Source organism: Tenrec ecaudatus, chromosome 9 (genome assembly GCF_050624435.1).
Source record: "Tenrec ecaudatus isolate mTenEca1 chromosome 9, mTenEca1.hap1, whole genome shotgun sequence".
Taxonomy (NCBI): Eukaryota; Metazoa; Chordata; class Mammalia; order Afrosoricida; family Tenrecidae; genus Tenrec; species Tenrec ecaudatus.
The window spans coordinates 81754843-81770287 of record NC_134538.1 but is presented as its reverse complement, the minus strand read 5'-3'; the positions used below and the strand labels follow the sequence as shown (position 1 = coordinate 81770287).

Genomic DNA, 15445 nt, shown 5'->3' with positions numbered 1-15445 from the left:
CACTCAGGGGGAGGCTGGTCAGTTTGTGTTACCACTCCCCCAGGGATAAGGAGAGCCGTCTTTGAAGCAGTGACAGAGAAGAGAGAACCCCCGGGGACCTTGGCAGAGCACGTTCAAGATCTCTGTCTGAAGTGGTGGAGGCTGCCGGGAGCAGCTGCTTGGCAGACTGGGGTGCGGAGGCTCAGCGGAGTAGCCCGGGCCTGTGGGTCCCCTTCTCCTTGTCTGGCTCAAGACTGTGGAACTGTGGGACAGAGTGACAGGCGGGCTGGGTTCCTGGTCCACGGATGCAAAAGTCAAGGGACTGCTTCACTGAGAAGACTAAGAACTGGAGAGAGACTGGGCTGCTGGCTGAGGAAACCAGTGACTCTTTACTGTTGGCTGATCCTGATTCGTGGCAACCTGTTCACTTCCCTAATAAACCCCTTAATTTTGATTATTTGTGAGTTCTGTGTGGTCATTGGAATGAGTTATGTAAACTTAGCATAGATGTAAAATGGTGCGGAAGGAGTAGGCAATGTCAGAATCGGGGGAGTAGGGTGGAACGTGGAGGGTTGACCCCTGCCTCGTGGCAGTTGGGAAACCAGAGGAAATCAGCTGTGCCCTCCTCCATTGCCGCCCTCTGCATGAACCTCTTGCTGTGCCTGAGAGAACAAACTGGCCTTGGGCAGCCATGGAAATCCAAAGTTTGCTTCTGGTTGACTGTAGGGGGAGACTTATTTGCTTCTCAGGTTCCCACAACCTGAATGATGTTTCTATTTTTTTATTGCTTGGAATCAGCCTGGACACAGAGTCAGCCCCAACAGCCATTGGTGAAGAGCTCCACCCTCCTGCACGTGGTGTTGGTTCAGGAGACTTTTACTTTACTGGGTTGAGTGGAGAAGTTATGTTTGGGACAGGCTCCTGGGTCCCTCTTTCCATCTGTCATTCCAGCTCTTTAATCCCCCCCCCCAACCCCTACTCTCAGATTAGTTTTCTCTCTCACAGTGGTTCTCCTACCCTTAAAACCAACCTGAAGGAAGTGCAGCGCAGAACCAAGAATTGTGTAGATTGGGAACCCACATCTTGGAAGCCTCTCATTTCATCATAACTGCCTTTTGCTTGCCTCTGGCATAGCTTTTCCTGGAGAGCAGCGTTCGGGAGACCCGCGGGTAGGGATGGTCCTCCACACCCACTGGTGCCCCCTTGGTTAGGACAAATATGAGTGTCCGCTGGGTCGTGGTGTCTCAGAGAGAAACACTTGGAATATTGTCTATTGGGGATCAGCTTCTGAGAAAACAGGATGACTCCTAATCCACTCATTTTCTGGATGATTGAAAAACTGAAATACTGTGACTTCTGTTTTGAGAACTTTGCCAAACTGAGTTTGTAGCCCGACACCTGTCAACTACCCTGGAATACAGTCACTGCAGTCACCACACCTAAAAACAAGGCGAAGCTTTTCCACCTGTGTTCTCAACCGATCTTCTGAACAATCAAGTACAGTAGCTCTGTTATTAAACTATCTTTATAGAAAATAAAACCATGGAATCAAAAGGTTAAGAAATTTCTTTGGGAGGCTGGCCCCAGTACCAAATATTAAGTGGATGCCTGCCCCTTCCCCCAAAAGAATTTATTTCAAAGGACGACATTGATTCTGCAGCTCCGGGAGAGGGACATATCTGATCGGAGCACACAGGAGCAGATGGAGGGGGAGTAGGAGAGAGTGGAGCACATCCTGGCCCACCAGGCCATGAGGACGATGACCCCAATTAGAGCAGCCAGTCCACAGAGAGGACCACATGGCCAGCCCACTATGAGATATGACGTCCCTCACTGACCCATGACCCTGCAGGGGACAGCACCGGAGACACAGTGTGGGAATTGCACCTGACCTGATCCCACCACACCGAGGCAAAGCACTCAGGGAGTGCAGCGGAACAGCAAGGGAATGGAGTGGCAAGGTCCCCAGGGAATGCTGAAAGTGGACTTTGGGGCCAGGGCATAGTGCCCCAACAGACCGGACTGAAAAACACTCCTAAATATAATAAAATTCAAAAAAATTCTTATTTCCTTAAGAAATAGAACCAGGGTGTGTTAGTCCAGGTTGACCAGAGAAACAAATCCAGAGACACTTCATATGTGTGTAAGAGAGAGCTTTATATCAAAGAGTAATTGTATATTGAGAAAAACACCAACGTCCAGTCCAGATCAAGTCCATAAGTCTGATATTAGCCTTTATGTCTGATACCAGTCTATAAATTCTTCAGACTCAGACAACACATGCAATGATGCTGGATGCAGGAAAATCACAGGCCAGTGGGTGAAAAGTCTTGTGGACGCATCTCAGTACTGGTGTGGCTCTCCATGTGGCTCCTCTAGCTCGGGGGCTCTTATCTGCCATCAGCATAGCTTCATGTGGCTTGTCAACGGAACATGAAGCAGAGAGAGCTTGTGTCCTGCCTCCGGGAGGAAGATAGGAGTTCCCACAATCCTCAGGAAAGGCCATGCCCACACAGAGGCATCATTGGCTATGATCTGATTGACAGGCTAGACTCCACCCCTTTGTTCAAATTGACGGCAGATTATGTAACTGCCACCTAGGGTTTGAACCTTAGTCGTTGTAACCCCCAAACCTAGGCTCTTAACACTCTGAGGCATGCTTTTTGATCAATTTATTTTTCCATCCTTGCATATCTTTAACTATTTCAGATAATCCTGGACCCCACCTTTCTACCTGAGATTAACAAAGAGAAGACGTAGGAAAACATTCTTACAAGGCAGTAAGGTAGTAGGGAAGCAAACAAACACCCAAAATGTAAAAAGAACCTTTGTATTGTGAATCGGGGGAAGGCATGGCAGAGCAGGCTGCCACGTTTAGTTAAATGATGCACGCACGCGTTGTTTCATTTCCTCAGAGTCAACATGGTGTATCCCACTTCCTCCCTGTGCTTTCTGTCTCCTTTCTTCGGCTTCCATTCTTAACCCTCCCTAAACTTTCTCCTTGGGGAGATCTGCCCTTTGGATCCCCAGTGGTTGATTTTTCTAAGTTGTTCATGCTCACACGTGTTATGTCTTCCTTATAGAGTTGTCTGCTGTTTGGCTGAAAATTGACCCAAGGGGTGAGTTCATTTCTAGACCTGAAAGGGGACTAAGGGCCATAGTCTCAAGACTTTCACCAATCTCTTTTCTAGGCTTTTGAGTTTTGCTACACATCTCCCTGACCCCACTTATCCAGGACCTTCTAATACGATCCCCAGAGCCATTGGGGATCTGGGTACCATTTAGTTCTTCTGGTTTCAGTCTTGTGGAGACTGATGACTGTGAGGCCCATTAGTCGATTGAACACCTGGTTTCCACGTGTCTCCAATTTTTATCACTCTCTTTCCTGGACAGAGAGAGACCAATAGTTGAAAGTCACATGGACACTCATTAGCTTTTAAGACCCCAGTTGCTACTCACCAAAGTGGGCTGTAGCATCGTTCACTCTGCTTTTTAAAAGATTTTCTGCATGTCTCATTTTGGTCTTTGGGGATCAAAACGCATTGAACACCCACCGTCAGTCATCAAACTGCCGCAGGCAGTATTTTCTTGGCCGGGGCCTGGACTTCAGCCAAAATAGATGTGAAATATCCCACTCCTGTGAACATCCCCCGTTCACTGATGGACAAATGCTTAGAGGATTTTTAAAGGTAAAGTGTTCTGTTATCGTGAGATAGAGACCCCAGTCTTCACATCAAAGGCCTTGGAGAAGATAAGGAACAGGGCCCTAGGCATGTGCCTTCACTTTGGTCATTTGATCTCAGCCCCGTGAGGGAGTACCACAGCCCAGCGGACAGTAACTCCCCTCCCCCGCACCTAGATGTCTTGGTTTGTAGGCCTGTTCCTGGGGTTACTTAGGGTGCTGATTAAGGAAATATCTTGATTGGCTAGATGACTTCAGCTCTCTTTTCTTAGATAAGAAATTTTATTTTCAGCTTTTAAATTATGCTAACTTGTCATCCTAGTTTTAAATATGAAAATAATTCAGAAAAAAAAGAAAATAATTCAGACTCACAGATTAGAAGATAAGACAACAAAGGTAAGATATTTGATAAAGAATTAAGTATTAAGAGATCTTCAAGGTCTGTTAGTCTGGGTAGACTAGAGAAACAAATCCAGGGAGACTCGTGTGTATAAGAAAGAGCTTTATATACGAGAGCTATTGAATATTGAGAAAACATCCAAGTCCAGTCCAGATCAAGTCCATGAGTCCGATATTAACCCATATCTCTTATACCAATCTATAAAGCCCTCTTCAGACTCATGGAACACATGCAGTGATGCCGAGTGTAGGAAGATCGCAGGTCAGTGGTTGGGAAGTATTGTGGATCCAATGGCATTGTAAGTATCTCAACTTTGCCAGGAGTCTCCACATGGCTTCTCCAGCTCCGAGGCCCTGGCTGCCATCAGCTTGTCTCCATGTGGCTTGCCGACAAGATTGTCTTGCAGGGACTGAGCCTCCAGTGAGTTATTTATCTCCTTAGGGCCTCTGAATGAGATCATCAAGCTGTGACCTGATTGACAGGCTAAACTCCACCCTTTCACTCTGAATCCTCTCAAATTGACAAGAGATTCTATAACTACCACACAAGGGAAGCTGTATGTGGACCTATGGTGGTTAGTTGGTTATGCATTGAGGGGCCAATCATAACATCAGTGGTTTGAATCCAGCAGCCACTTTGTAGCCTTCAAAAAAACTGAAAAGTTTGGAAACTCAGAGTGGAAGTTCTTCTCTGTCCTGAGGGGTCACTCTGGGTTAGGACAGATTAGATGACAGCATGTTTTTCTTTTGGACGTGGGAGGCTGTTCCATGGTTACAGACTGCACGGTGGATATTGCAAAGGCGGAACTCAGCTTGAGAAGAGTAGAAACGTAAAGAAAACGGAAAAGGCACGTATGTATAAGGACAGAATGAGGGCATAAAATGTACAACTCAGAGCAAGGTTTATAAGTATTTTGAATATCTAAATTTTTCTCCTTCAAATTATGCAGTTAACATTTCAGAACACATTTTAATATAAAGAAGTCAGTGGATAATTCATGCTAAATGTTTCAGAGGTGAGATTGACTCTAAGTTTCTTTATAAGAAAAATTATAACTTAAAAAAAAGACTTTCTGTGCATAGGGGGAGAAGTTGTGTCATCTTATACAACACTGGAACATTTTAATTTTAATAAAGGCATTTGAACTCTGACAGACTCATTTTGGGGTTCAGATACTGTGAATATGGTACCAAAGTCACTAGCAATCAGTTGATTAATGTTGGGGTATGGGTCCCCAACACTCGAAACAGGTCCTCAGGAGCGACTTTGTGATTGTGGAAAATAATAAAGACAGACAGCCAGGCAGACAGACAGTGGGGCACAGGGACTCCTGGATCTGTCAGGACCAAGAGAGTAAATGTATTTTCCAATGCGTATATATAATTGGGCTTACAGATCTTTCAAAAGACATACATGTCATTCAGTGAATATATTACTTAGTCAGTGGGTAATATCATAAGCGATAACATAATAAACAGGCAATGAAAGGACTCAGTGTCTTGACCTAGTGCTAGTTGATCTTAGATCCCCCCCCAAGTAATCTATGATCATATGCGCAAGCGACTTCAGAAGAGAGTTTTATTTTATTTTATTGTGGGTTGGGCTATAGGATCTGATTGCTCTTATCTACAGATAACCTCCAGGCATAGGGACTAGCTAGATGCAGGTGTGAGGCATCTTTTATGGTAGATCCTTTATAAAAATTCCTTTTTGGGGGGAGGGGAGGGGCTGTGTCCAGTCATGAGACTGTGTACTAAGATTTACTTATATCTCATAACCGTGAGGGTCTTCCCCCAGTGGAGTTGGCATTCTAGACCCGTAATTATGAGTGTAGAGGATTTAGCTGCACTACGTTCTCATCCATTCTCTCAGTTCCCACAGACTGGAGACTCACAGTGACCCTCTGGGACAGGGTGGAACTTCTCCTGTGGGGTTCTGAGGTTTTAAATCTTCATGGGAGCGGACAGTCTCAGCTTGCTCTTGTAGAGTGATGTCCTCAAAGAGCTGATCTTGTTATTTGCCGTCAAACAATGACCCACTACCCCATCAGGCCTCCTTCTTTACTGTCAAGTGACTGATTTCCGGCAGGAGGTTCCTACTATTCCTTTCTTCATAAAGATGAAGTGATACTCGGGGAAAATTCCAAGTTCATGTAATTTGCACTGTCCACATATATCTGGGTCAAAGGACACCATGTAAGTATACCATGATTTAAATATTCGGTTTAACACAGACTGCTTTAAATAAAGCCAGAGTGCCCGTCCTTTATCTCAGGTATCCTGACTTTCGGTGGGCGAGCAGAGTGAGGAGTGGTATAAGGTATGCGTTGTGTATCTCAGAAGCTAGAGCACCAGGGGGCAAGTGGTGCCGTTTTGGGGTTCAGCAGGTCATAGATACCCCAAAACACGCTAACATTTGAGGCACCAAAATGTGTGTTGGCCAGTGATTCATCAGCCCTTTCACAGGCGAGGAAATAGGGCAGGGATGTGAAATGGTTTTCCTCAGCGATGCACAGTTTGCACCAGCCATACGGCCTTCCCTGTCTAGGGTGCCATCCCTGCTCACTTAGGGACACTCTCTGCTCACAAGCGAAGTCTTCTTTCCCGCTTGTATCTCAATGACTGGCCAGGTCTTCGGATTTGCATGGCCCTGTGATTTTGGCAGAGGAGCCCGGTCAGCAGTTTGAAACTACCAGCCATTCTGGGAGACAGATGGGGCTTTAGACTCCTGTAAAAACTGTAGTCTTGGAAACTCACAGGGACTGTGTAGGGACCCATGAGTCGGCACCAAAATAAAACCAAGCTCCTTGCCATCAAGTCAAGTCAAACTCGTAGTGACCCTATCGACAGGGTAGAGTGCTTGTGGGAGCCTCAGACTGTAACCGTTTACAGTAGAAAGGCTCATCTTCCTCTTGAGGGATGCCTGGTGGTTTCAAACTGCTGGCCTTTCAGTTCACAGCCTAACTCACAACCCACTCCACCACCAGGGCTCCCGCTAAACATGACCTATCGATCAAAACCCTTAGTTGTTCCTGTTCTTCAAAGTAACGGAAACCGCCTCCCCATCACTTTTGCCATCAAGCCAGCTGGAAAGAGGGTTGTTTCCAGTGTGCTGTGGTGCTTTCTTTAAAGAAAATTTTAACAAGTTTGAATGAGGAACGTTTTAAAGTAGATTTAAAAAAAAAATCTGCTTTCCCAGAACCTTTCCTTAGCCAGAACCAAACTCATCTCCAAATGCCTAAAGTGGCTCCCCGTGGTCATCCCAGCGTGTGCTTGTACTGCAGCCCTCTCCAGCTTCCTCCTCTTGCCGGCGACACTGGCCTGGGCGTCCCCCGGCCTGGGAGTCATCCTTGCCTCCCCTTCTCCTCCATGTCCAAGCCTTCGCATGGGAAGCTCCTTGCCGGGCAGCCTCCACTGCACCCCGGGTGAGCCAGGGCCCGGTCAGGCCTTCACCAGCTGCGCCCTTGCCTTCAGCAGGATGAAAGCGCTTCTCTCCTCATGCCCGCCACGCCGCCCTAGATTACCCATCGCAGTCCTTCCAGGTGTGTCTCTCCAATTCTGCCTCCCGGCCATCTGCTCTGGGCTTTCCGTGCCCCTCCTCTCTCAAAGCCCCTACGAAGGAAAAGAAAACAAGCACAAAAACTCTTTCACACCAGTCGTTTCCCCTCTTGCTCCAGAGCGCTTCCACTGCTGAGCGGCGTGCCTTCTGGTGGGTTGGCACCTCCAGCTTTCTGCCAAAGCTCTCGGTTGCGTCTCCAGGCCTCCCTCCAAAGACACTGTTGCTGTGTGTGCCTGAGAATAGGTCCTCGTGCCTTCTCAGGTACCCCAGGCGGGCTCTCCTTTATCCCGCTTGTCCCCCAGGTGTCCCAAGGCAAGCCCTGCCTTCTCTGGGAAGCCACCCTCTTCATTTTCCTGCTCCCGGTAGCCCTGTGTCAGGACTGTTTCTTTTTGTGCACACAGTAGGCTTTGCCTTATAAGTGAATGGCTTCCAGTCTCCTGGCTTCTTTAGGAATTCGAGGTCTTAGAACTCTGGGGGTGGATGGGACTGGTGATAAACCATCTGTCTAAGTGACGCTGTATTGAGGGGGTTGCGGTTCATGGGCTGAATCCTAATGCGTATGAATTATCGAATGTACAGCCATCACCTGCTCTGTAAACTTCCACCCAGTTCACACTAAGAAGTTAAAAAGTTTTTTTCTTGCCCATCACCAGGTCCCCCCTCAGTGGGTCCCCGTGATGACACTCTGATCTCCATCGCTAGGCCTGAGTCATCCTGGGAGGCCCTTATCACTGGGGACACCAGACCAGCTGCCATGTGTACACAATACCCCTTTCTTCCTCTCACCTTCTGAGGACCAGGAAGTCGCTGTCAGATATCTGGCGGTTGGCTTTCAGAAAGTTCATGGGACAATTCTACTCTCTTTTTATTCTAATTCCGCCCCCCCAATGGACTTTTTAAAGTCCCCCTCCTATTGGTACTCTGCCCCGCCTGTCCCCACGGCATCTGAAATGTTCATAACTCAGTTTCCTGTGGGAATTTCCCCCTCATTGCTGTCCCTTGGACGTTGATTTCTGCTGCTGTAGCGTGGATGCCCTGTTAGCTGCACAGGACACAGTTCGGAACCAGTGAGGGCGTGTCTGCTGTCTCCACCTTCGTATGCTTTCTGGCTCCTTTAGGCACTGCTTCCTCATGAGAAAGTCAGTCATCGGAATGCCTGGCTTGTGGAGGGAGGCTGGGGTGGAAAGGAGGAACTGATCACAAGGATCTACACAATCTCCTCCCTGGGGGAAGGACAACAGAAAAGTGGGTGACAGGAGACATCAGATAGTATAAGCTATGGCAAAATAATAATAAATTACCAAAGGTTCATGAGGGAGGGGGTGGCAGGGAGGGAGGGGAAAAATGAGGAGCTGATACCAAGGGCTCAAGTAGAAAGCAATGTTTTGAGAATGATGATGGCAACAAATGTACAAATGTGCTTGACACAATGGATGGATGGATGGATTGTGATAAGAGTTGTACGAGCCCTCAATAAAATGATTAAGAAAAAAAAGAAGAATGCCTGGCTTGTGGAGTTGTTGGGAGGATTAGATGTGATAAGGAAGGTACCACTTGGTCTGGCTCTGGGCACATCCCAGGAGCCCTGGTGGCATAGTGGGCTACCTGTCGGGCTGTAGTTGGAATCCACCCGGTGGTCCATGGGAGAAAGAGGTAGCTCTGTCCTCCTGTAAGCAGTGACAGCCTCAGAAGCCCGCGGAGCTGCTGGTGGGTTTGAACTGCTCACCTCGTGGTTAGCAGCCTGCCACTACCCAACAGTGCCCCCAGGGCCGATTGTTCTTTCTGATGATGACTGAACGGCATCATGTTAGCAGGATTCCCCAGTCTCATCCCCGTAAGTCCAGTGGAGTCAGAGCAGGGGGTACCAGACAAGACTAGCCGACTGTGCTCTTCAAGGCACCCCGCCCCCCCTCCCCCGAGGCTGCCTGAAAGCATTGCTTGCTTGGAAGGTGAACGACTGACCATGGATGAGCAGAGAGGCAGGGGTTCCTAGTCCTTATACCCTTTCCACACCTTGTGGGGTTAGGCGGCTTGGGAACTTGATTTGGTGATGGAGGAAGAGTGATACAGTTTTGCTTTGACCTTCTTGTTGCTTTTAGTTGGTGCTCGTTGACTCAAACTTACGCGACCTATTTACTGGACACTTAATTTTATGCAGGACACTGCTGCGGGGACAGACCTTGAATGGTGAGGACGTTGCCCTCTGGAACTTGCGCTCCTTTTAGAGGACAGACAATAGATCAGAAAATGAATTAATGGATTTAAAACGACACAGATTATGATAATTTCTGAGCAATAGGAAGGAGCAGAGCCGGATCTAGTAGGTAGTCAGGAAAGATCTTTCTGAGATGGTGACATTTACACCCAGATCTACTGGGTGGGAAGGAGCTTCCTTGGTGGGTTGGGTTGGAGGAGACAGAGACAAGAAAGTGGGGGCAGCAAGAAGCCAGAGGCCCTGTGTGTGGGGGGTGGGGTTGGGGTGGGGGGACGGGTCACTGTGCTTCCTGAAATCTGTGTTGGGTTCCTAACTCCTATATTTCTGGATATGACCCCAGTTGGAAATCGGGCTCTCCAGGAGGCTTTGGACTCCTGTAAAGAGTGACAGTCTGAGAAATCCTCAGGGGCAGTTCTCCCCTGTCCTACAGGGTTGCCATGGGTCAGCATCGCCTGGATGGCAGTGAGTTTGGAATTTGTGGTTTTGTTAATTGGCATACACTCCAGAAGGCTGGGTTCTAAAAAGAGTCACATCTGTAACCAAACCCAACGATGGCCGTCCAATAAGTTCCAGCTCACAGGGACCCTCTAGGATCAGATAGTACTGCCCCAGTGGGTTTTCGAGATTGTAAATCTTTGCAGAAATAGACAGCCTCCTCTTTCTCCCGCCGAGCTAGTGCATTTGGACTGCTGACTGTGTAGTTAGCAGCTTAGGGTGTAGCCTAGCATGCTATTGGAGCCCCGAGCCAGTCTAAGATCTGGAAAAAGCAGAGTGGCGCGGAGGTACACACACATTGGGGAAGACAGGCTAGGTGAGGGTTGCCTGAGGTGACCAACCTTGAGTCCACACAGACTTCAGACTCTTAGTCTCTGGAACTGTGAGAAGGCACATTTCTGTTTTCAAAAGCCTCCCAGATGTAGTCCATATGCTACAGTAGCACTAGGAAACAGATGAGGAGCCCTGGTAGTGCAAGGGTTAAGTGTTAGCCGGTTAACCGAAAGTTGGCAGTTCTGATGGCCTGCTTCCATAAAGATCCCAGACTAGGAGACCCGGTGGGGCAGTTCTACCCTGTCACATGGAGCTGAAATCCAGTCCCTGGCACCTGACACAACAGCAGCAGCAGGCCACCGAGACTGGCCGTCTAGGAACTGAGCCGGTGGGTGCGACAGGGAGAAAGGGTGAGCTGCAGAGGCATACAGATGACTGATGCACTCACTGCCCTTGAGTCGATTCTGACACACTGCAACCTTAGAGGACACGTAGAACTGCCCCGTGGGTTTCGGAGACTCTAACTCTTTCCGGAAGTAGAAAGCTTCGTCTTTCTCCTGTGGAGTGGCAGGTGGTTTTGAACTGCCTAACTGGAGATTAGCAGCCCACCTTGAAAACTTTCCATCCTGGATACATCTATGGGGCCCTGGGCTATGCCCCTGGGGTGGGCCTGTCGTCTGGGTGGTTCTCAGGGATGTGGACAGCCCACATCTCCTCTGCCCTCTCAACTTGATCCCCAGCTGCTCTCAGACTCCACCCAGACTCCCTTGGGGATCCGAAAACACCCACACCATTTACTTTTTCATTAAAATTTGCAAGGTAATGGAGGCTCAGCAAAAGGACCTGGCGTGCTGTCAAATGAGAACTCTGGAATGGACACTTGAGGGTGAGTCACTCTTTAATTCAATCACAGTGTGACCCTCTTGAAAAAGAGACTGTTTTGAACAGAAAAGTTATTATTCATATTCATTTTCTTAAAAAAAATTATGGATTTGGTGGGGGCGACTGCTATTATTCATACATTAAAAAGTTTAGAAATGACTCCAGAGGTGACCTTTAAGATTGGATTGCATGTGGCTGGTGGCCCTTTGTTGAGAGGCAGTACCAGCCAGAAGAGAGAACTGGCATTCTGAAGTTCTGAGGGTTCGTCTAGAGGAGGGTTGGCAAACTTTTGAGATGGAAGAGCCAATCATGTGCCTCACAACAATTTAAAAATCACTCAAGAGTCATAAATATATATTTAGAACCAAATGAAATCACCATCATCGGAATGATATCCTTTAAAATGTTTATAATGAAACTCTGATAGTTTTACTTTCACTTTTATTTCAGAGCCGCATCTATGTAGTCAAATATGACCGGTGAGCCTCAGTTTGCCAGCCCATGGTCTAGATCAGTGGTTCCCAACATTCCTAATGCTGTGACCCTTTAGTACAATTCCTTATGTTGGGTGACACCCCCAACCATAAAATTATTTTCGTTGCTATTTCATAACTGTCATTCTGCTACTGTTATGAATCGGGTGACCCCTGTGAAAGGGCTATTCGACCCCAAAAGGGGTCACAACCCACAGGTTGAGAACTGTTGGTCTAGATCCTGGTAGCCTAGTGGATTACATGCTGGGCTGCTAACCACAAGGTCAGCAGTTTGAAGCTACCGCTCCCTGTGAGGGAGAAAGATGAGTCTTTTTGTTCTTGTAAAGATTTGCATCAGAGGACCTAATGTAAAGGGCTTAAGTGGAGAGCAAATGCTTTGAAAATGATGAGGGCAAAGAATGTACAGATGTGCTTTATACAATTGATGTATGTATATGTATGGATTGTGATAAGAGTTGTATGAGTCCCTAATAAAATGTTTTTTTTTTTAAAAAGAACAACTCATGAAAAATATGCGATACTCACTGTCATGAGTCTGTTCCAACTCCTAGCATCCCTGTAGGGAAGAGTAGGGTTTCCAAGATAATACATCTTCATGGAGCAGACAGCCTCAGCTTTCTCCCACAGAGTGGCTGATGAGTTTGAACTGCCAGCCTTGTGCTTAGTGGTCCCATACTTAACCACAGCACCACCAAGATTCCTCTAAAAGAAATTACAGTGGTTCTTAAACTCACAGTACATGCTTGACTACATTCATAATTTAAGAATGCCAAACAACTCCACAAAACAAGGCATATTTCACCAGAACCTGGCAAGGTAGTTGAGATTGAGATTGGCAGATGTAAAAAAATTATTCAAAATCAACCATGCTAGGTATGATGTGGAAAACAGAATGCACTCATATACCTGGGTGAATGCACATTATTTCCTTGCAGAGTTATTGATTCACTTGAACTTGCTTGACCCAGTAGTCCCACTTATAGAAAAGGATCCTCCAAATATGGACTCACTGGGATTCACTGAGCACTGAGTAGAATAGCCAAATAGTGGATGTAACCTGAATGTTCCCTAGCAGGAGCTGGTGCAATGAGTTGGTGATAAAAGGAGAACAGATTCTGTGGATAGATGTGGAACAATCCAAAAGAAATGAGACAGAGCAAAGTGTAGATGAGATGCCACCATTTATGGAAAAGGAGAGCAGATACAAGGAGAAGTCAAGCATTGCTGCATGGGCTCCAGTTGATCCATGCGTGGACTTACTCCAAGCAGAAGTGTTTGAGCATCTTTCTGCGCTCGTGGATAGCTGCAGAGAAGTTCTCTTAGTAATGCACGTGTCTGCGTCTGTGCTAGAGCACCTTAGTCTGTGTTTGTTAGAACACTTTAAACACAAATGTCCAGTCAAAGATGGTTTCCAAGGCAAACTGCGCCAATTCAGTTCACAGCAGCCAGGTCAGCTTAGAAGGTTATGTCAGCTATGTTTGGGGACCCCGGGGGTTATATAGATAGGGCACAGGACAATCACATAACCTTATTGGGAAGCCTTTTAAAAAAAAGTTTTTTATTTAGCAGTTTTATTTGCAAGTAATTCACAAGTCATACAATTCAATAGTTCAATCATCTTTAAAAGAGTTGTACAATTATCACCACAATTAATATTAGACAATATTCTCCTTTTTTGTACCCATTGTTATTAGCTCCCTATTTTCCCCAAAGTCCCCTGCTATACCTTCAAGAAACCATTAATCCAGTTCCTGTCTATATAGATTGACCTTTCCTGGATTTTAAACACAGAAAGGCAAAATTAACAACAAAACAAAATGAACAACAGTAGCAAAGTAAAACAGAGAAAAACTCCAATAGAAAAGAAAGCAGAAACTATTAAAAGCTAGAACAAATTTAAAATGGGTCAAAAGGGAGATAAAATGATAAGGTGCCAAGTTGTAACCACACTGCATCTGCAATAGTCCCCTGCCCAGTGCTTTCTGCACGATAGCCAGGCTATTCACAGCTCTGCTCTGTGGTCAGAGGGGCCTCTTCAGAGATGTCATCGAAATGGGTTCCACTCCCACCTTTCTTTTTTAACTGAAACAACTTTAGACTGCATCAAAAGGGAGATCAAATGATAAAACAATGCATTTTAACTTAGCTGCTTCTGCCATAATCGACTTTACAATGCTCTCTGCCTGATAACACGGTTAGTTACATTCCTCAACTATGGTCAAAGGGAAGTCATCGGAGCTAACCCTGAGAAAGCATTTTGGGCATCCACTAGCATCCATCGCCTCCTGCAAATCAGGTGTTCGCGATTTAAGCTCGAGCACTATTTCCTCCTTCAGATTTGGATTTCACTATTCATAATCCTTGGCTCACACAGGCTGGTGCACTTCTTTCATGTGGACTTAGTTGACGTCTCACATAGATGGCTGCCTGTGTGGAGGCAAGCCTTGGAGACCCCAGATACCATACTTTTCTGATTGCCAGGCACCATCTACTTTCTTCACTCTTCTTTGCTGTAGCACCATATCTTCAATGATCTCGATATGAGGGTAAGCATCAAGCAGGACCATGCCATAAGAATGAATTGATTTTAGATTGGGGCTAGAATTAAAATGTGAGTCCACATTCCATTCATGTGTCTATGGTTTATATGTCTCAGGTTTACCTTAGAAATGTCATTTTATGCTAGAGAACATTGTCAATCATCCACTTGGAGCATAAGGTAATCCTATTGACAGTATCATTATTTTAGCCAATGGTATAGAATTTAAAACACTGTTGAGAAAAGGAAATTATTCCAGTATAGGCTAGCTATGAACATTATTGTACAGATTAAACTATCAAATGGCTTGACAGTATTTACACAAACAGTGGGGGTGGATGGTAGGGCAAAACTTTCAATAATAATCTTTCACAACAGCAGAGCCACACCTACCAGATTAATACCTGTTATAATAAAGCAAGGAGGGCATTAAAATAGTAAGTATATGATAGTCCCGAGCTACCATTCCTTAGCCACCCTCAAGGCAAGAGATGTGAATCAAAGTCCAGTGACTTGCTAGTTCTGTGCCCTTGGATGGCACTCGGGAAAGTCAGACTGAAGTTCAAAGGCTACTGGTGAGTTTGAGGGGAAAACCTTTTAAGAAAGTTGAAAAATACACCAGTGAGAAAAAGACCAGAAAAGTTGCTCCAATGAATTTTATTATTTTCTTTTCATCGTGACATGATGGTAGCAAGGGCTGTCCTATGGGAATTACATTGGGAAGCCTTGCCCCCTTTTGCTGATTGGAAAGCCTTACTCCTGCCTGATCTTGCCCCTTCAGACCCCTTTTTGCTCCCTAAACCCAAATAACCCTGAGCAGGAGCATAATCTGAGACTGTCAGGATGCCAGACTGCCATTTGGCCTGGCGTGAATCAAAGAACACAGGATTCTTCAGGGAAGGGTGGAAAGATGGAAACTCCATCTCCA

The 15445-nt window shown here is 46.3% G+C and overlaps 1 protein-coding gene across 2 annotated transcripts in view; it reads left to right on the top strand.

The window, feature by feature from the left end:
• SNX10 (sorting nexin 10) overlaps positions 1-15445 on the top strand; it is a 100166-nt gene that overhangs the window by 13318 nt on the left and 71403 nt on the right. The window contains exon 2 of one of the 2 annotated variants that reach the window (XM_075558262.1): positions 11422-11488. The exons of the other annotated variant lie outside the window; for it this stretch is intronic. Within the exon in view, the coding sequence (XP_075414377.1) occupies positions 11425-11488 (64 nt within the window). The 5' untranslated portion in view covers positions 11422-11424. The remainder of the gene's footprint in view (positions 1-11421; positions 11489-15445) is intronic. 2 annotated transcript variants of the gene reach the window in all.